At 38.2% G+C, this 20960-nt stretch overlaps 3 protein-coding genes across 3 annotated transcripts; 1 reads left to right on the top strand and 2 right to left on the bottom strand.

The window, feature by feature from the left end:
- Nucleotides 1-139: 139 nt before the first annotated feature.
- On the bottom strand, nucleotides 140-9650 carry LOC145215064 (uncharacterized). Its single transcript, XM_080083708.1, has 24 exons — nucleotides 9425-9650; nucleotides 9027-9264; nucleotides 8746-8911; nucleotides 8411-8589; nucleotides 8235-8319; nucleotides 8058-8161; nucleotides 7653-7789; nucleotides 7238-7415; nucleotides 6788-6912; nucleotides 6630-6726; nucleotides 5810-5990; nucleotides 5369-5596; nucleotides 4994-5157; nucleotides 4515-4657; nucleotides 4108-4298; nucleotides 3684-3831; nucleotides 3303-3448; nucleotides 2891-3048; nucleotides 2501-2764; nucleotides 2049-2171; nucleotides 1693-1885; nucleotides 1312-1511; nucleotides 668-794; nucleotides 140-605 (listed from the first exon to the last, which is right to left on the bottom strand). Exons 1-24 carry the CDS (start codon nucleotides 9597-9599, stop codon nucleotides 303-305), a joined length of 4053 nt encoding a protein of 1350 aa, XP_079939834.1. The 5' UTR covers nucleotides 9600-9650; the 3' UTR covers nucleotides 140-302.
- A 7-nt stretch (nucleotides 9651-9657) lies between these two features.
- Nucleotides 9658-12554, bottom strand: LOC145215066 (leucine-rich repeat and guanylate kinase domain-containing protein-like). The gene has a single exon (XM_080083711.1). It carries the CDS (start codon nucleotides 12493-12495, stop codon nucleotides 9934-9936), a length of 2562 nt encoding a protein of 853 aa, XP_079939837.1. The 5' UTR covers nucleotides 12496-12554; the 3' UTR covers nucleotides 9658-9933.
- Nucleotides 12555-13974: 1420 nt separating this feature from the next.
- Nucleotides 13975-20544, top strand: LOC145215062 (uncharacterized). Its single transcript, XM_080083706.1, has 12 exons — nucleotides 13975-15250; nucleotides 15515-15705; nucleotides 15768-15928; nucleotides 16247-16332; nucleotides 16996-17213; nucleotides 18055-18145; nucleotides 18211-18337; nucleotides 18903-19019; nucleotides 19437-19512; nucleotides 19604-19667; nucleotides 19806-19984; nucleotides 20153-20544. The coding sequence occupies exons 1-12, from the start codon at nucleotides 15134-15136 to the stop codon at nucleotides 20325-20327; spliced, it is 1602 nt and encodes a 533-aa protein (XP_079939832.1). The 5' UTR covers nucleotides 13975-15133; the 3' UTR covers nucleotides 20328-20544.
- The last annotated feature ends 416 nt before the right edge of the window (nucleotides 20545-20960 follow it).

Raw genomic sequence — 20960 nt, 5'->3', positions numbered from 1 at the left:
CATTCCGGGGGATATGTAAAGGTCTAAAATTCCCGTTTCTTTGCTTGCAACATCACTTTTAGTGCTGTTAGTTTTGTGCATTTGCGAGAGACGGCGTCTGCAGTAACTGTACATCACCAAATTACGTAACACTATCACCACAGGAGATTGAACGCAATTATATTTCGAATCAATGGCGTAGCAAACGTAATAGGCAATAAAAATGAAGAATTTTAGGTAACATTTAAAAATCTATACACAAGAAAAACATCAAGGTAAGTACCCGATTAGGAAAAATACCCCATCTAAAATTAGGTAACAAATCATGACACAGAAATCGGTTGGCTCGTGATTTCAACACTGGCATCACCAGGAACCGGTGAGGCGAACTTTTGCCTATGTTGTTGATTACGCTCCACGTCTGCGACATCCTGAGAATGTTGCAAAAACTGAACACTTGCATCGCTGGTGATTGGCTGTCCATACTCATTAAGGGGTGCAAAACCGTAAAAGGTATGGCGGGGATATATTTCCCTAATCCGTGAAACATTTTCAGGTGCCGCAAACTTGAACCTATATTCGCTTTTGTCCAAAAACTCAGTTTGCTTCGGTCCTTCAACGTTCTCCTGTAAATTGTACGGATCATAAAGTTAAATTCACAGTAAATTCGCTTGTCAGGTCTACACACCTCATAAGAAGGCTCATCGTTTGCTTGAATTGGTGGTATGCGGAATAAGTGATTTTCCATGTCACTTGAATCTAGTGGTTTTATGGCGACGTGTTTTGCAAGAAGAGTTCTTTCCTTGTGGTACAAACTGCAAGCAAAGTAGTTTAAAAACCTGACAAGATCATATGTATCTTACCCACAAGCAATCAATAATCTCTGAGAAAAAAATCTAAGCTATCTATTTTTCTCTTGATCAAAAAATAACCACAAAGACAAGATGTTTGTTAAAAAATTTATTCGAAAATAAATAATCTCAGTAATTCCCTTCTACTTCTCGCTTTCTGGCCTCAAAGACTTCTCGTTCGCTATTTAACTTCACAGTTTGATCTACAGCTTGCACTTCGCTGCATAGAGGCTGAATTGACTGCCAGCGTTGCTGACGTGTTGAATAACTCATCTTCGCTAAGTATATATCAATGTCTGTTTGTAGAAATCAGTATGGACAACACAACCATAATAAATACCTTCCTCAAAGTGAAATCACGTAAACACTACTCTTAACACATTTTTATGTAAACAACTAGCGTAATCTGGGCAAGACAAATTTCTAACTTCGATCTGCAGTAAAAGGATGACATTAAAAATTTTAGTCAGATTTGACTTACTTCATATCATGACCATGCCTTTCGGCGAACAGTTGATGATTTTCATCTTTGATTGGTATTTTGTTCGACTCCATTGTCCACCTTGTGTCGTCAAATGGACCTGGCACAAAGCCAACATTTTGTTCACGTGACTCATCGAACGCAGGAGGCAGTTTTTTCCCACGAATTCTCGCAGCCGTGTCTACACTTGGATTTAACACCTAAAGATAACGGATACGTAAAGTTAGAACTAAGGTAAAGCTCACTATACTTGGTTATGTGATATGCCTACATTTGTGATGGAAATCAACACCACAATTGTGATTTTGGTCAAGCGATTGAAAACAGCATAAATTTGTGATTTCAAAAACGCGTTTGGCTTTATTTAGACATTTTGCATACCACAGATAGTGGTGGAATATTAGGGGCTGGCTGTCTGCGTAGTCCAAGTTTTTTCGGCGAATCCTTGAGAAGATTTGTGAGTCGGTCAAGTTGGTTGGATGCGTTTGTTTGTTCGGTTGCAGCCAAAACGCGGTGAAAGTTCATTTTCGGGTCATCGACGACCAAACGCGACTTCCATTTTGATTCTTCGTTCCTAAGATAATCAAAATTTAATGTTAATCCCAGCAAAGGTCTTTGTAAATCATTTTATATTTTACCGGCCACAATTTTAACACAGTGTGGTTGAAACTGAGAATGACTGACTACAACAACAAAAAATGACACTCTAAGTGGAACATGAGATAACATATCCTTACTTTTTGTGTTCGAGAGCTTCCTGTTTTCTCAAGTTTCCAGCAAGATGTATCGTAACCGGAGATTCACCAAACTTGGAAGGTGGTCGACGATAAAGTTCAACGTCCTTCGAACGGTTTTCCCACCTGTAAAAAGCAGAAAGCGTACTTGCGGTCAGTTTCAACGTTTATTTGTTTGTTTGCTTAAGATCGCAACATTTAAAGCTGTAACCTTACAAGGGATGTATTTATTATACCATTCGAGTCGAGTTTCAATGTATCAGTTTTGATCATTAGATTGGTTGGACAGAAAATTTTGAAGAAAACCATAGCGACACAGCAGCACTAAAACAATCACCAAGCCGAAAAACAGCTGCGCAACGTTAAAACGTTATAGAGCGCAAAATAGTGGAGGACACAAATGGGGGATAACGGCTGAAATATGATTGAAAATATGAAGTTATTTATATCCTTACGTCATTCGCTCACGGCTAAGGGTCGGTTCCATAATGTTTCGGTGCAAAACGTTGTTGCGAAATCGAAGACGTAGTTCCTCTATACGAGATTCGTCCGGCTTAAGCGGATGGACATTGCAAGCCCGACTGTTTTTCACACCGGGATAAACGAATCCCTCGGCAGTACGCCAGGCGCGTTTTGCTGACTCATCCTGTTCACGGTGGTAAGCATCGACATTTACAGGCACCAACATAGCTGAGTTGTATGTTGGGTGGTAGGTGTATCTATGATGTAACGTATAACGAAACTCCTCAATGCATTGATAAAAGAACAAGTTAAATATAAAACAATTTAGGGTTAGTTTTTTAACAAACGCTTAACGGCTTAAGGAGAACATATTTGCAAATAACCTTCCGTTTGGATCCTCACGGATGAGCATATTTCGTAATATGTCTTTGCCGAGTTCGGTCGAATTGAGCGTCTGTGTGCTGTAGTTGTGGGCGGGAACGTTTGCTGTGAGAGTTTGAACATCAGGTCGACGACGTTTTCCACTTTGATTAACCGCGGCCTAAAACAAAAACAATAAATCAATGCATCATAAACTTGCACTTGGGCACAAACGTTTTTTTCTAATTGGAAAAGTTCTAAAACAGGCTTTTGAGTCAATAATTTAACAGCACGTTTGCAGAAAAAAATCTGTCGACTTCATTAAATTTAAATACAACAAAAAAGAAAGACAATTTTAGCTATTTGTACATGTTGCAAATACCACAACTGAAAATTTTTTGTGTTTTGGAGTTAGCAATCGAATATTTTACTTACAATATTCATGCTGACGTAATCTGGCTGGTTGTAATCCTTCTTTTGATCTAAATACGTCACATACTCCCCGTTGAAGTTGTCCATCGGTGTCCAGTGACGTTTTTGCTGGATTGGTTCCTCAGGTCGATCCTCAACCACCGATTCAACTGAAAGAATTATGTTACAGTAAAAGTACGTTTTGTTAGATTGTACATAGGCATTTTCCCTATAAGCTACACACACACTATTTAACTTTAGTGGGTATTTTTATTAAAGGCCAGATTTACGCAATGCAATAAAAAGGTTTAAAGGTCACATACATTGCGACCATTCATAAAACGCTGATTTTTATGTCCTACAAAATCAACAATGTAACAGGATGACTTTTAAAGTTAGGTTTACCAGGTTGCTGATTTGTGTTGTTGTGGTGATTTTCAAAGTCGTCGTATGTGAGAGGCACACCAAATTCACGACACATAGAAATCACCATCTCCGACGTTGGGAACAGATTCGAATATGTGACGTCACGCAGACGATTGAGCTGAGTCATCTGCAAAATACAATCTTGATTTAGTACATTATTAACATTTTGCTGTGTCCACTTAAAATACAAAAACTATTTTTTAACTTGGTAGGATTTACTGTCTTCTGTCGAAATTGCTTAAACAACAAGTTTTCGAAGAGTTCTTGCCTAAGAATTTGACAACTTTAAACAAATATTCATTGCTTGAGTCAAATCCTGAAGCTTATTAGTAAATTGTTCGTACAATATCACAAAGAATTAAAATTAAATTTGCCATGTGATATTTATTGTAAAGTGACAAACTTGTTGGACTTTGGTGATGCAATCCAGGCATGGTTTTGGCACCATATCTCTCACATACAGAAGTGGTTGCTGAAGTATTTCCCGCATCGCTTGGTGGAGACGAACTCGACACAAATCGACATCGAGCGAGGCATAGAGTCGGTTGTTGAACGACATAGATGTGTCGTACAGGTGAACAAGTGTTTCACCATCTGTACGGAAAACACTTTTTATTTTGATAAGGAACCGGTCACAAAGAATGATTTTATTTTGCATTTATTATCATTGTATTGAAGTTTAGGCTATTCAAATGAAACGAAATACTTATATTATTTAGTTTACCATCTATTTTTATAACATGATTATGCCGCAATTCAAAATCTAAACTAATTGTCACCACATACACATAATCACAAAGCCAATTTTACCAGTTATTTCTGTTCTTTTTACTTCTTCCAGTAATCTTTGCATGGCTCCATCTCTTAGGCCTTCCAACACAACCAGGTGCAAGTTTCCATCAATAACGTGAAACCCGGTGACGATGTCTAATGTTCGGCTTCTCTTTTGCTCGCTAAAAGACAAGTTAACTTTAGAATGCATTCTATGCCAAAAAAAAAACAAGCTAAACAGCTACTCAACATGGCTGATCGGAATACACGCACCAAATAAACTGTGAGAAAAAAACATCGTTAACTTTTTTGTGTGGGTGCAAAGCCTAAACTTAATTGTCACATTGTAAAATCCAACCTTAAAATTTTGTAAATCTGTTTTAGGCCTTTTGTGAATATGTTTTAGGTATTTATTCATTACCATTGCATTAAACAGAAATGCAGCAGTTTAAATATAAAGTGGATGAAAATCCTGCAATCATAACAGTGCTTTAGGTGAGATACGCTATATCACATACACAGTAAGCTTGTATGTTGACAGTGCTGACTCCATCAAGTTTCGTTCATAATGATCGAGATTAAGAGCTCTGGCGTTGTTCTTTGTGACAAATTCTTCAATTCTTTTCAGAAACTCTTTGTTCGAATAGCTGAAGTAATAAATTACTCTCGAAAAAGGGCACACCTGAAAAAATAAATCAAAATTTTGTCATCTTAATTACGTAATGAAAATGCAAAGAATAAAAAAGATCGCAAAAAATCAAACAATGCGCATTTTCTATAAAAAGTGCCCAAAACATGTTTTTGTCGGTGAACACAACCATGTCTATTGTCAGTCAACGTATATTTTGAAACAAAATACCCAAAGGACGCTATCTTTTATTTTGCGTAATCACCTGGTGTTCCATTGGCAGTAGACGTGGGACATTGGGATTAGGCACAAAAGGACATCTGAGGTTGAGCTTCATTTTCAGTGTGGTTCCAGCTTGAATGTAGTGTCCAGCTAGTTGAGGTGGACGCACTGGACGGTCCACAGCGCCAGGGACCCCTACAAGTCGCGTGTTTTCATCGAAATGCGAAGGATCTCGATTCATTTCAGGCAAGCTGCATGGGTTCACACTTACCTAAACCACAAAAATGTAAAAAAATACCCAACGCAAGCAAAATACCAATCTAATGCACATTGCAGTTTTGCAACTAAAAAGGATACGTAAATTTTTATCATTGTGCTTGCGTACGAGTCCTTTAAAGTTTAAAACACAGTTTCGATATTAAGCAAGGCTTGCTAGTAAATAATTTTGACACAGAAGCTCAAAAAACATGTAACTGTAACTTACTCGCAAATTTAAGCTAGTTTGACCTCTTAGAATGTCCATCAAAGGAACTTTGGCGACGCCGTATGGATCATAAGCCTTTTTCTTTGAGTGGAAAGGATTGAATGCGGTTTTCTTGGCACTAATCAGTCCAACATTGGCAAGATCGTTGTCGAATTTTTCCTCACCGAATAATGATGGTTTCCTGTGAGTTTATAACTTGTAAAAAGCAATCTTGTCAACTCTATCTAGTTCTGTTTGTTAAAATTTGTCAACTTGAACAAGATGGTAGTGATGTGCCAAAACTGCAAATGTTCTGTTAGCACTGAGCATTAAAGTGTGTGCTCGGTGCTCGGCCGAGCACGGTCGGTGCATTATGACGTCACAAAAAAACCTTTCTACGTTTTAGCTCTACTAGGTCTCTTACGTCACCGGCGGTGTTTTATTAAGCTGGACATGCCCTAAAGTACGCGTTTTTCCCTCATCTAATGCATTTGAAAAATCATTCGTTTTTGTTCATAGACACCCTTTAGAACACTAGTTACATAGCAGGGTGTTAGCAGGGCATGAATATGCAAATTTAACGCTCGGGTCAGTTTGTGAAACTGCTCGGCCGAGCACCGAGCATCAAAAACAGCGATGCTCGGTACCGAGTACTCGGGTTCTGGCTCGGCTCGGCCCATCCCTACAAGATGGTAAATCTAGTAACCAAACCTTTAGTTATAATTTACCAAAACTAAAATTGAATTGAAACAGAAAAGTGTTTTTTAGCATTTATTCAATAAACTTAAAACATAATAGGTCTGTAGTAAAATTAAAGCCATTTTGTAAGCCTATTTCGCACCCAGGTTTTTCTTCTTCTTTCAGGTCGCGATCATGTACGTCAACGTGTAAAGACTGACTGTGTATGTATTCCCTCACCATTCCTTCGTTCATTCGGCCTGGATAGAAAAGTGGTAAGTGGAACAAGCACAATGACACAAAACAAAACTATTGACATACCAAGTAGAATGACGTGACTGTCTTCAAAGTAAACATGTCTTCCGTGCGGACGACCTTTAGTCACGTGAACAGGATGATTAAGAAAGGAATATTTGCAATAAACCGGTTCACATGTATCCGCCAATCTGTTATAAGTTCGTAAAACGCAATCATTAGACCAGAGTATGTGTCAGGAAAATAAATCCATTTCGTTGCCTACGGTCAATTGTCTCAACACGAAATGCAAAATTTTATTTTAACAATTATCTAGCGATATCTAGCGCTTAAGATTTACCAACTTTAAGAAAAAAGTAATGTTTTTTAAATTGTGCACAAATTATACAGGGAATACTGACCGTTTAAATATTTAAAATGCACTGTGGGAATAATCTCAGCAAAAGAGAAATAAACCAATCCTGTAAGTAGAGAATCAACACCTATCGAAAAAATATTTAGGAATTTACAACTCACTGAGTATACGGAAGTGGGGAGTTGGGAAGGTCCTTGACGGACTTGATATTAATGACCAAAGGATTGAGTTCACGCTCAAGGTCATCGGGCAACAATGGACCGTCCAATGATATAGTGACCATTGCATCCCTGATGGACCCGTTTGGTTCGACGAGGCGGGACGATAACACCTTTGTACCTATAAAAAGCTTATAATAATGTGAGAACAAATAATATTTAAAATATCTTTATTGCTTGTTGGAACTTAACTACTTTGTCAAATGTTCCTCATTTTTTTTTCAAGCTTATTATGCATTTGTACACTAAATGCAATGCACCAACTGTGTGGTATTTTTTTAACTCTAGTCAACTTATATTCGAGAAACTAGATCCTATATTCCTTAAGAACAAATATTGTTAATCAAACACTACTTACCAGCAAATAAATGTTCGAGTTTGACAGAAATAGTAGCAGGCTTAAAACGAGCGCTGGCAACCGACATTCTGTGTCCCGTTTCACGCATTTTCGATTTCTTTACTTGCACCCCTTCTTTTTTCTCTTCTTCAACCTCCCTAATAAACATAATCAAGACAACGAGACCGTTAGGCAGGTAAAGGTGCAGTTTGAACATGTACTGTAGCGATCAACGCAGACGAGTATCTGTGTATATGCGTTTTACTGTACACATGGTATACTTGTTAAGTTTCATTGAAATTTAAAATACGTGAAATCTGGTGCAATAGTACAAACTTGAGAACTTCAGGCCCTTAATAGTACAGGAATGCCGTTATTTTTTATTTGCAAAAACGAACAAATCCCAAGCGTGCAAGGTTAATTTACTTGGTATCCTGCGTTTTTTGTACTTTTGTGTCCACACTGCGTTTTGACTTTACACTTCCAGACCCCACTTTTCGATTATTTGCCAATTCTTTTTGCAATTTAGCCTGTAATGAGATAGGGCAAGAATCAAGTAGGCTACCGTATCAGCCACTTAAACTAAAAAAAATCATAAAAAACCTGTTGTTTTTTAAGTTCGCTAATCCGTTTCTTTTCTTCTTCAGAAGCATTGATGCCAGCTAGACGCCCAAGAGAACTTCGCACACTAAATGTTTTAAAATTCACACATTTATATTTAATAAGGAGGCTCAAACTGACCTATTGTTTAGAAGTTAATATCAAACAATAGCATTTACCGAAGAGGTGGTTTACTTTCTCTTGTTACTTCCTCTTCTTTTGGTTTATGCTTTTCTGCGACTGGAGGCGGGGTTTTAAGTTTTGGTTTAGATTTGGTTTTCTGACTAACGTCCGTTACTGAATCACGCGGTTGTAGGTTTTGCCAACTATTAGACTGCTTCGCTACGACCGCTTGTACCTACAAATGAAAACAAAATGATCCTACAAAAAACAAACATCTGTTCTAAAGTAGGAACAATTCAAATACTTTGTACCTCACGTTTCGTACGAATTATACAAATATCCGGATTAACCGAGGTTTACTGTATTTATGATCAATACGTATCACACTTACGCCCTTTCCCGGAAAAGCGGCTTCGTTGCCAGATGGAAGTCTGAAAGCTTTAGGTCGATCCGTTCTGGCTTTGATCGAAACCTTTTCCTTGGCATCCCACACTTTCATCTCGATCGTGTGGTTGTATAGCGAAACCACATTTTTTGAGTTGACTTCTAACTGGTGACTACAAATGGCATAAAGTTAGAACCTGGTGTGCTGAGAAGCGCTTAGGTGTGTCAATTTTGTTTATTTTTAAAACAGACCTTGTGCAATTGTTAGGAAAAAACGAAAAACCGTACTTGTGCATCCAAGCGACCCATATTTGTTGTCCATCATCCCAGGTTTTTACCACTTTTGATTCGTTTTCTGTGAATACTTTTGCTGCCACGGCATAAGTGACCACATCTGTTATTGTTCTGTCGTGTTTTGGTGCAACAGTGTACTCGCTGTGAAGGAACTGATGAGGTTTGGGAGCTTCAACAGTACGTTTGTTTCGTTTCATCAGCTCCTCCATTAAACGACTGTTGTCGTCTGTGGCTGTACGAAAAATAACAAGCAATATGATAAAATAACGTTTGTAGGCTCACTTAAATACAAACATTAAAAGAAAAAATCAGTCCAAAAAAAGTTTTTACGAAATGGTCAAACCGAGAAGCTTTATAAAAGGAATGAAATTTGGTAAAACAAATGTACTTACGCTTTGGATATGCTACAGCAACAGTTATTGTGACTGTTACAAAATGAGAACCACTTTCTTCGACTTCAGGTGTATCAGCAACACCTCCAGCAATGGTTGGGATCGGGATTGTCTCTTCTGTTTTTTTATCATCATCCATTCCCGGGTCTTCAGTTTTATCCACATTAGGGTCCATTTTTTTACAACAGTTATTACCTATATCTTTTCATCATCAGAAAACACAAGCATTCCTATAAACAGTGAAAAGACATTCACAGTGAGCTAAAAAGCAAATTTGTCTTTCAAACTTATTTACATTGACAATGCCAATTTTTTTGGGAAAAAAATGTACAGTACAAATCACATAGCGGTAAAATGCAAACATCACATATGCTTGATAAAAGTGTTAATTTGAGTATCTTGCATCAAATCATGCTGTATTGTACAAGTTTTATCCAGTACATTTTACAAACACCAGAGAAGTCAAGTAAGTGAATTTCAAAACTACTAATCACAAATAAAATAAATAACTATTGTCCACCAGTTGGAATTGATGGCAAAACTGGTTTGATATTAGCCCCAATTTGATCAGACACGGTTTGGTCCATCCATTCATTCAAGTCCTGATTTAGCCGCGGCCCCATTGGGGTTGTGGTTCTTGAAGAATCCTTTAGTGAACCTTTCAATGAATCCAATGCATCACTTAAAGCTGTGAGGTCAAGTGGTTGTTCTTTTAGGTCTGATGGCTTTTTGCTGACTTTTGAAGGATTTCCAGATTCTTGGTCAGAAAACCCCCGAGCAGATGAAAGACCAGACAGTCCTGAGCTTGCAATACGAGAAGAGTTTGAACTGTCTGATGATTTGCTTTTGGTTTCATCTGAATCCCCATTCAGCACCCTTACTTGCTGTATATGCCCATCACCAACATTTGGGTAAAGTGATGCTGCGAATGACGGGTCTTGATACAAGGATGCAGCTTGGGCAAGTGGGCTGCCTTCCAACATACCCGGTGCTGTCATGGGAACCAAAGGCCGTTGAAATAATTCATCATAAATGCTGGGCGAGTACCCCTGAACAGCTTCTTTGGCAGCATTTTGTCTGCGACGAAAAGATGCTTCTTCAACAGGTGTTTTCCGGGATCGAGAGTCAAGTCTTGCTCTGTTTCTTGCAGATGTTGTGTCATTAAGGCTGTTTCCAGAGTCTGCCTGGTAGGAAGGCCTGGACCATGTCCTTCTCATATTAGCCGACATAACAGTTTGATGTGTTCCTGTTTCGTCTTTATGCTCAGTTGCCGAAAGCTGGGGTTGAGCAGCCTCACCTTCCCCAGTTAGGTCTGTTGTTCCCAAGTAATCCATTACAAGTTGCCGTAGCTGGTCATATGCCTCAGCCAACTTGTCACTGTTTATGACCATGTCAAAAAATCCAGGGTGCTGTTGGTTTATCTCCTTGTACTTGTCACTTTGTTGCTTGGCGATGTAATCCATTTGAGCTTCACTGTATATGCCTCTGTCCAACATTCGAGCATGATGCTCTTTTTCAGACACTGGGAGTATTAGCACATACCTTGGTTCAAAGTATGTGTTTTTTAGAGTTCTTATTCCATTGATTTCCATGTGCACAACACATGCCAGACCTTCCTTTGCAACTGCCTCTATGGAATCGAGTGTCAAACCATAAAGGGCTCCAGCATGTTTAAAGGTCTGTATAAAACAACCTTGGCGAACAAGAGCTTGAAAGTGCTCTGGTGCAATATAGTGGTAATCTTTGCCATCTTGTTCACCCGGATATGGGAGTCTGGTAGTGTGTCCAACCCCAAAGCCGAAATAATCTGGAAATTCTTGAGCTAGCCGATGGGCAAGTTCTCGCTTACCTGATGCTTGTGGGCCAGTTAGAACTAGCATAGGATAAGGCATCTCTATGCTGGGAAGTGTGCTTTCATAAATTTTGCTGGGCTGGAGAAATCTGTAAACTGTGTGTGTAATGTGATCCAACGCAGCCTGAACTTCTGGAGGCGGATCAAACAAGTTCACAGCTGCCACCTTTTCCTCTACATCTACCACTCTACCGTCCAATTCAGTCAACTGCTGCATGGCAAAGATTACAGACTTTCTGTAATCCTCTGTTTCACAAACAGTGTTGCCTTGGAAATTTAAAATTCTCAAGCTTTGCAAAACTTCAATGTGTCTGACTTCTGATAAATCAGAGAGCAAATTTTCACCAAGGTTTAGGCAGTACAGTTTTTGGTTGCTGGAAAGGCCTGCAAGGGAAGAATTTTGGTTGCCTTGAAGATTTAGCTCTTGCAACTGAGATAGAGTGTTAAGATTCTGTATCACACCTATTTCATTGTGACCAAGGTTGAGGTACCTCAACTTTAACCCATCCAAACCATCAATGGAAACAATGTTGTTGTGAGATAAATCTAAATACAACAAAGATTTGCAGTTTTTCAAACCCATGATTGTAGAAATTTGGTTGTTTGCCACATTGAGGTCATTTAAATGACCATAAGATGACAAGTCTGGCAAAACAGCAATTCGATTATGCGAAAAATCAGCCTTTCTCAATCCAAATGGTGGCTTAAAGTCAAGAAGTTTGGTGATTTCATTGTGAGACACATCCAACTCAATCAAAGACCTCATGGCACTTAAACTAGACAAATCAGACAAGTTGTTGTATGATAGATTAACTTTCTGCAAATGTACATAAGATTGTAACAGGGATATGTCTTCTAATCCATAACCAGCAAGAGTGACATTAAGAAAAACCTGCATTGTTCCACATGAAGAAAAACCAGGATTTGACAAGCTATCTGAAACTACATCCTCTGACAGCACAACTAGCTTTCGCAATCCTTGACCTTCATCTTCTTCTAAAATTGAGGAGTTGTCATCAGGAATGAACAAGGCTTGGCTATCTTGTGTATTGACAGGATGAATGACTTGATTGCTGTTCAAGACATTGGACTCACTAAAAGTCAACATTTGTCCATCAATGCCAAATGTTTGTTCATCTTGTGGTTGTACTACAGGTTCTGCTTCTGGTTGTTTAGCAGGTGTTGGACTTGGCGTTTTCTTTCCCTTTTTCCCTTTCATTTTGCAATTACCAAAATCAGTTTTTCTATGGAAGTAAAAATACCTGTGGTAAATTTGAGCAACGTCATACTTATTTATTTAAAAACGCATTGTATGACAAACCACATCATCAAGTATTCTGGCGAAATGTTCAGCTGCTGCCAAAAGTTCTATCAAATTAATGTATATTTAATTTCACAAACATCATTAAATTCATCATTAAGACCCTAAAATAAATTAAAAGCAAAACCAATTCTATTTCACTGTAACTTTGCCTACAATTTTTTATATATTTTGGTCACTTTCTTATCACAAAGCTCGCTTAGTTGGTAATGGTATACATTAGCAAATTTTGCAGAACTTCCAATGCGCTGCCATGACAACCGCACTGTAGCGCTACTTGTGACAATGTCCAGAAAAATATCATAGACAACGTAAGTGAATACGGTAACAAGGTTTCATTGCATGTAACAGCTAGTAAACTTACTGAATACAAACTACGCTATATATTTATTGACCTGACTACTTTTACAGCTTGGGGTTTCCAAATAATGATATGAAAGTCAGGCTCAGACAGTTGTAGTGTTAAAACCAACAAACAATTGCTCATGGATACGATATGCAGTTTAAATTTCAACCTTCAGTTTGCATTTAAGGCGAGTGTGTTTTTCCTTGGCTTATTCACACACAAAATGCTTTATCGCAGTGGTTCTCAAACTCGGTTTTTGGGGCCGCATGCGGCTCCCAACTACTTATTCTGCGGCTCGCACCAGACCTCAGCCAAACATTGCTATTTTAGAAAACCACCAAACATTGCTATAGAGAACCACCAAACATTGCTATTTTAGCTTTCGTAATAATCTTCAGTGATTTCCTCAAGGTTTTGTTTTTTTTGCGGCTCCCTACACACTTAAAAAATACCATTTGGCCCCGACAATAAAAAAGTTTGAGAACCACTGCTTTATCGGATACGAAACAATTAAACGTTTATTTTTCATATTTTACTATGTTGTTTTGGGCTGGGTACCAATTTGACTCGAGTGATCTCTTTTGTTTGATTTTCATTCAGGCGAAGTATCAATATTTTGTACAATAAAGTTATAGCGCAAAACAGTTTGCGAACTTCCCGTACAAAAAACTCAAAACAGACTCTTATCCCAGCTAAGTTCAAAGTAAACTTTTAGATGACCAGTTATATTTGCCTTGCACTTCTCTTACGTTGTGGAAAACAAAGCCACTATTCAAAAGTTTGAAAAACAACTAACAGAACCAAACAAGTCATAACAATTCGGTAACACTTTTACTCAACGTTGTGTTGCGCTTTTGACGGATGTGAAGAAACGATCGGCGGATTTGAAATGTGAAATGAACAAACAAATCTACGGCAGTATTCCGGGTAAATATTGAATATTGCGTTTCTCACATGCTTTTAGACTCAGTGTGATGGTAGTGTTGCACAGAAGGTATTTAAGTGTTGTCACACCTCTGCCACGTGGGTTGGCGTGGCGTGAAATGGTGCGTTTCGATCTGCTGGAAGGTAATCAAGGTCGGTTACTTACGCGATTGATTAGCGTTCCATCCACAAAGTTAACCGCAGTCACGTACGAACGGACGGTCATGCAGTTGCTATACGAGAGACAGTTGTGCATGCGACAAGACTATGAAAGAAAGAGAGTGTTTAAGTGGCGATCATTTGCGGATCTATGCTGTACCAAGGCCCGAAGATTACTTTATTTTAAAGCCAATTAAAGTCAAATTTACGAGTGACAGATAAAAAATAAAAACTTGTGCATATCCCAGAAGACAAAAAGGTCGATGCAGCAATGTGGAGGTGAAAAGTTCGTTATACGTACATAACTTGTCGCTTTGTACAAAGTTTATTGCATTAGATCCACATCTTGTTCGTGATTTGTAATTAGGTTTCTCTTATTCCCCATAGGCCAGTCAGCATGCAGCGAATTTGTAATGGTTTAAACAGTTATTGTGGTACATCAGTGTCGACCAGCTGGGCAGCCTGGAACCAATCGATGCCGATGATCGATTCCCTGAATACATGACACGATTATTGTGAACATGTTCGTGTAGATAACTACATTTTTGATCAATACCTTTCATAACTATCTCGGGGATAACACTTAAAGGTGCTCGTCTACTGTTGAGGTTGATTAGGAAATGTTTTATCCGCTTACGTTTAAAAAACAATTGCAAACATGAAGGCTTTCGCTGTACGTGGCTTAGGTACGCAGTACGTGGCGATAATGTCCGGAAACGGACACCGACAACATTGAGAAAAAACAATCGGCGGATGAAACTTTATACCCCTTCTGGCTGGTCAGACATTCGGCCAAGGGGGAATATAACGTAGGCGCGGTAGAAGAACTTGCTTAAAGTTTTATTATTTCCGCAGGACGTGCTTTCGATCGTGTACACAGAATCGTTGAAATCTGTTTAGCATTGCCACTGCAAAAAACCAAAGCGCCGACTTTGTATTAGCTTGTTTGTGCTCATGGACTTTTCGGCGAAACTTTTGTAACCTGACGACCTATACGTCCTAAACTGCTTCCTCAGTGTTTGGCGAAGGAGACCAGACGGTTACTTTAAGCATCTGCAGGCTTTTGCCACCCTGTTGATCGTGAACGAGTAAAGCACGCAAGCAAGCATGGACGTTGAAACAACTCTTTATATTTGTTTGGAGGTGTTGATTGCCCTATTGTCAGTAGTTGGAAATACCTTAGTTTGTTACGTGATCATGCAAAGCACTGCCCTACGTAAAAAGGTAAATATATGATTGTATTGTTTGGATAAAAATCGCATTAAGAAGTAGTGCACCTTTCTGCTACGAAATTTCTTACCACCACACGATATTGTGTTGTAATCATCTCATTTTTGTTTCATTCGTTTGTCTTTACCTGTTGACAAGTGACATAGATTAATCGCATTCACATGCTTTACTGTTTGCTATCTAACACATCAGATTTTTGCTTGAATGTTGTTGTGTGCTGTTGTGCAATTGAAATTAACATGTCTGTTTTTTATGTAGGTAATGTACATGTTTGTTACTTCCCTGGCGATAGCTGACATATGCGTTGGCCTTTTTGCAATCCCTTTCTCAATTCTCACCAAACTCGGCCTCCCACACTCCTCGCCTCACACTTGTATTGCAATGCTTTCCTTTATTATGGTGCCAACCCAAATTTCGATCTTCAACATGATGGCAATTGCCATTGAAAGGTTTGTGAATAACAAGCGGCCTATACGGCGTCAAATTAACTATAGCACATGTTTTTGTACAGATACTTGGCAATTCGTCACGCCAGAATTCACTACACAAAGTTGACTTTAAACCGAAGTCTGTATGTGATTGCAGTCACATGGATGTTGTCAGTTTTTATGGGAATGTTACCACTTCTGGGGTGGAATAATATAAATTCCAATGAAAACCGATACGTGAATGGTAAGACTTATGTAAGCAGTACAGCTATTGGAAAATGTAGAGAAACTTTGATAAGTTTGGCGCCATTAAAATCACTGCTGTCAACGTTTGGGTTGGTCTATTTGCAGACTGAATTCACAAATGTTTGTTGTGCTTTCTGACAAGATCAGATGTAAATTCCCAATGTGCTATATTATTGGCACAATAAAGCAATGTTGAATCATACCATCTGCTGCCATTAGGTTTACCGGGACTAATATGACGTCGACGTTGTCCACAACGCATAATTAAGCAAACTGCTAATAGCTTTATCCGCACCATGAAAGCAATTGTGCTTAGGTACAACCACTGACCACAGTTGGACGACCGTTACCACATTCGAGCCGACGTGGATTGAAGAATTCAAACTTTGTGAATTTATGAAAGTAAGTGAGGCTAAAACAACACGACAAACGTACAAAATAATTTGTATCATTAAGAATAAAATTCAAATCTTAATTTATAGGACACCACAGAATTATTGGCAATGATTATTTGCAAAAAATCCAAAAGTCGTAAAATACACTGCTTTGAGAGAAACGTGACACACGTATCACTAAAAAATCTTTACGAGGGCAAATGTCAAAGCCCTGCAGAATACCCAAATTCGTGGGGTGTATGGTACATGTTCACAGTATTTTCTACATGCAAATTGTACGGTCCGATAAAAGTGTTTAAAAAAGTTTTTAATAATTTACATCTTTGTTTGTTCGTCTACAATATCTTTTTAGTAAGAAAACGCTGTTTATAATCACTTCAAATGCTAAAATAACGGTGCACATCATTTGTGTCGACAGAAAATGTAATTCTTTTGTTATGAAATCGTCACAACGTGCACAGAAAACACCCATGCGGAAGTAAAGGTCATTCTGATAGGCCGGGATTTAAACTTCTAAATTTAAATCTAAGCTTGATCTGATAGATCGGATTGTGATAACCACAGGCGGTTGTGGTTTAGGATGACTGCATTAAAAAATCGAACCGTCCCTGTGTTTTGTCATTTGACACCAATCGATTCCAGGTGTTTGAATTTCCTCTGCTGTTTGCAGGTGATGGATTTCGACTACATGTTTTTTAATTTCGTCGTGTGCGTGCTCCCCCCTCTTCTTACCTCAGCTGTGCTCTACTCAATCATTTTCTTCAGTTTTCTACAAGCAACCAAGACCAAATTCACAACAGAAGTCCGAAGTCCAATTTATGCAACCGGGATGAACGGCAGGGAAACCCATGCTGACTCAACGCCAGTTTCGTCACCGCCCTTTAGGAAGTAAGTGGTTTCGTGAAGTTTTTTCTTACGTTAATTAACCAATACCCGACAATAGATGACACATAAAGTTTATTCGCAGGGTGTTTCTCTTACGTAGTCTCATTCAATAATGCCTAGAGGGAAAATGATTAGGCGTTGAATTCGCGATTGGTAAATATAGAAAATAAGCAGGAAGCGAACGGTGGGAAATTTTGTAGAATTTCATCGCACGTCAAGCAACCAATCCCTGTCAAAAAATGATTCATAAGTTTTTTTGTTGCGGTGCTGACACACTCGGGACGTGTTCTTCCTATACGTAGAGTACTGCGTAGTAATGCACCAGGAGAATGAAAACGTGCCGAGGGACGTTTCTGGGCTAGTCTTTGGGAGAAAATTGGTTTCATTTTCATTCACAAAAGACGCTTTCGTAACAAAAACGGGAGATTAATATGTTTCACCGAATGAAAAATGAAACAACCGGATGCAGACCGCCAAACTAGTCCAAAGTCAGTGGAAAGTGGATATTAATTAACTTAACGCTTTAAATTTTAATGAAGCAATGTTACGCCAGTCGTGTAAGGGCGTCACGTCCACACAACCTAACTTAGTTATTTCGTGGTCTTGGCTTGACCCTCACCACTCAGCAGCCTTTAAAGCTCATTATTTAAGAACCGCTAAGGCCCAAGGCACTAAAATGAAACTGAGCGTAAATATTGCTTGCAGATGCTACTGATTGGCTATTCTTCCTTTCTACACTTTATTGTCCAATTTGTGAGGTTTAAATCGATCCATCCGAGGTCATAAACAATGGTTGATTGCACCAGTTTAATTCACAGCATTGGTAACTAACTTTTTTGTACAGTGGATTCTACAGCGGGACAGGGTTTACCTCAAACATAGCCGAAACGGAGCAAATACCCAAATTGCCAGAGTCAGGACACGAACAACTACAGGTACAATATGCATTTTTTATGTGTATTTATTTTTGCCACAGCGTTAACTTTTTGTGCATTTTTAGTCCACAAATGGAACAAACATAACCCAGAAAAATGCCAAACGTGAAAATCGTGTAACAGCCAGAAACTCCAGGGACGAATTAAACAATATTACAAAACCAATATGTCTGGCAAATATACGCGTTGAAGGTAAGTTTACATAACACAAAAATATTTGATGTGGTTATGGCGTACATTTGCAAAAGTACACCACATACAAACAAATATTCAGTAGCCAGGAATAGATCATGTTATATAACAGTTTTATACCTGTATATCCTTTTTACAACCCCACATAGAGTACATGGCCACTGCTATTAAAAGATGAAGTTTATTCGATATTTAACAAAAATTGAACTGTACCTTTAAAATTCCAAACTACAAAAACACCAAAGCACAAAAAAATTCACAGTTTATTTGCGTGCGGTTGCATCAAACTTTCGGTTACTAAACTTTAGCAAGATCATCAAACGCTCCGCAATGGATCGATCATAATCGATAGCACCAGCTTTAAAAGTGACCTTGTTATCTATAGCTGCTTTGTTTACTATGCTTTTACTGTTATCAAGTCTATTAGCATGCATGGGATTTATGCCTAGCAAATTTACTTGAAACGTCAATTACAGACAACGTTTCCAATTACTTACAACTTCTTGAATATTTGTTTCATTACATCGTTTTTATATATGCATTTTTAACTTTTATTTTTTTGCAGTTGAGTCGCCTAGCAGCTCTGCACCTACAATGCAAACCTACGATGTGCGGCGAAACCAATCATTCACCAGTCTACAAAGCAGCAAAAGAAGTATGTCAGTTGACACAAACACAGAAGGTAAATAAACTTTCCCTTTCGTTCAGCTGGAAAATATAAACAAATCATCCAACGTTTCGACGTCCTTTACGCGGTGTCTTCATCAGGGTGATTTACTAAAAGGAAATATGACTTGAAAAATCAACAAACCTAGTTTAAACAGTTGTATGAGCAATACATACACGCATACATACACAAAGTATCAAATTCGATACAATAAATTATTTATAAGCAGTCTGTCTTGAAATTGTGGCTCGTGGTGGATTCAAAGACCTACACCTGTCAGCAATGCTTTCTACAAAGACCAGCAATAAATCACATCTATGATGTAGGTTTTTGTTTCACACATATATGTGTGAATAAGATTATCCTTGGAGCCTACATAACGAAATTGTCTGTCCATGTTAAAACGTAAATACATACTTTATGTGTTTTCAGTTGACACTCGTTTGCTGAAAGTGCGTTTGGAAAAACTGGAAAAACAAATCAATGACCCAGACAGCTCTGTGGTCAGGTCAGTACATTAAAATAATATTTGTTTTTTTAATAACGGAATTTGTTTAAATAGGGCGGGGTTGTACTCAAAAACGTTTTATTTTTGTCAGAGAGTCATTGGAGAATGGAAAGACACAAACAAGTGGCTACAACTCCGCAAACTCAAGCGCTTCGGTAAAAAATAATCTTTTAGACCCAATTTGCATAATATTAGCTCATAGACTGTTAGTTTTGGTTATTTGTCATTTTTGTGCAATTATTAATCTTACATCCCTGTTATTTTAGTCTATTTTTCAAATAATGCGTTTGTAGAGTTCGCAAATGAGATCAAGATCAGAAACCGATTGTAGTGAAAGAACCAAACGCCGCCATAGGGAGCAAAGACAGAAAAAGCGGAAAAGAGAATTTAAAGCGGCCGCCGTTCTTTGTCTCATCGTGCTCTGCTTCGCCATCTGCTGGATGCCCATCCATATGCTTAATACCATTCACAGGTAAAATATATTTTTGGACATTGTAGAAAGTAAGAGAAAAACCTAAAACCTACTTACATAAAATTATATTCAAAATATGAACAAACAACTTTTGTCTAAAATGATTATATTTCAATTTAAATATGTGTTGACGACAAACCAAAACTGGTATTTTTTTACAATTTGCAGATTTGATTTAGAGGGAAGTATAAAAGTTCCAGCTGCCTTGTACAGTGTCGCAATTCTTCTTTCTCATGCCAACAGCTGCGTCAACTTCTTTTTGTACTCTTGGCGTCTGCGAGCTTTTCGCGAGCAACTAAAAAGACTTGTATTGGACCGATGCTTCACCCGCAGACTAATGTGAAATGCCCAATAACTCCAAATGTACTTCAAAAGCCAAAAGGAAAATCAGTTCTACGGCGAAAACAAAAGACAAATTGGATCGAAAGTCCAATACCTTTTCAATCGTTTCCTTTGGCGCATAGGACCATTGTAATTACAATTGGTCCAACACCACTGTATTATTATTGCATATTTCGTTGTTAAGAGGGATTTCGTAATAAAACATATAACTTAATTAACTGGTTTGTGGAAAATAATGGCTTTCGATCATTCTTGTTTGCTGTTTGAAGCGGTAATAAAACACGACTGCCTATGTATGTGTATGATAAATACATTTCATAATGGGTTATGAAAACATAGTAAATACTATTAGAGCGTGTATGCAATGAATATATTCACTTGTCAAAATAGCCTTTGCGTATTTAAGAAAAAAACAAACATTGAATTTGCGAAGACCTTGGGCGTCTGGCGTTGGTACAAAGTTCATATTTGACAAGCAATTGCTTTTAAACGCTGAACAGTTAGGCCTAGTGATTAGCTGCATGTTGTTTTGATTTCTTATTAGTCTGGATTCTGGACAATTCTTATTGCTTTATTATCGGTTATCGTCTCATCTTAATAAGGTGTTTTGGGTATTTTAGTGGCATGTTTAAAT

This window comes from Phallusia mammillata, chromosome 2 (assembly GCF_965637545.1).
Source record: "Phallusia mammillata chromosome 2, kaPhaMamm4.hap1.1, whole genome shotgun sequence".
NCBI classification, from domain to species: domain Eukaryota; kingdom Metazoa; phylum Chordata; class Ascidiacea; order Phlebobranchia; family Ascidiidae; genus Phallusia; species Phallusia mammillata.
The sequence above is the reverse complement of the archived record's forward strand: the minus strand, read 5'-3'. Positions and strand labels throughout refer to the sequence as shown.

Coding starts and splice junctions, on each gene's coding strand:
- LOC145215066 (XM_080083711.1), bottom strand. CDS start 12,495: ATGAAAGGGAAAAAGGGAAAGAAAACGCCAAGTCCAACACCTGCTAAA.
- LOC145215062 (XM_080083706.1), top strand. CDS start 15,134: ATGGACGTTGAAACAACTCTTTATATTTGTTTGGAGGTGTTGATTGCC. Junction 16,333..16,995: donor AACTTTGTGAATTTATGAAA/GTAAGTGAGGCT, acceptor TGCTGTTTGCAG/GTGATGGATTTCGACTACAT. Junction 19,985..20,152: donor ATGCTTAATACCATTCACAG/GTAAAATATATT, acceptor TACAATTTGCAG/ATTTGATTTAGAGGGAAGTA.
- LOC145215064 (XM_080083708.1), bottom strand. CDS start 9,599: ATGGACCCTAATGTGGATAAAACTGAAGACCCGGGAATGGATGATGAT. Junction 7,416..7,652: donor ACTCGAACATTTATTTGCTG/GTAAGTAGTGTT, acceptor AGCTTTTTATAG/GTACAAAGGTGTTATCGTCC. Junction 5,597..5,809: donor AAACTAGCTTAAATTTGCGA/GTAAGTTACAGT, acceptor TTTGTGGTTTAG/GTAAGTGTGAACCCATGCAG.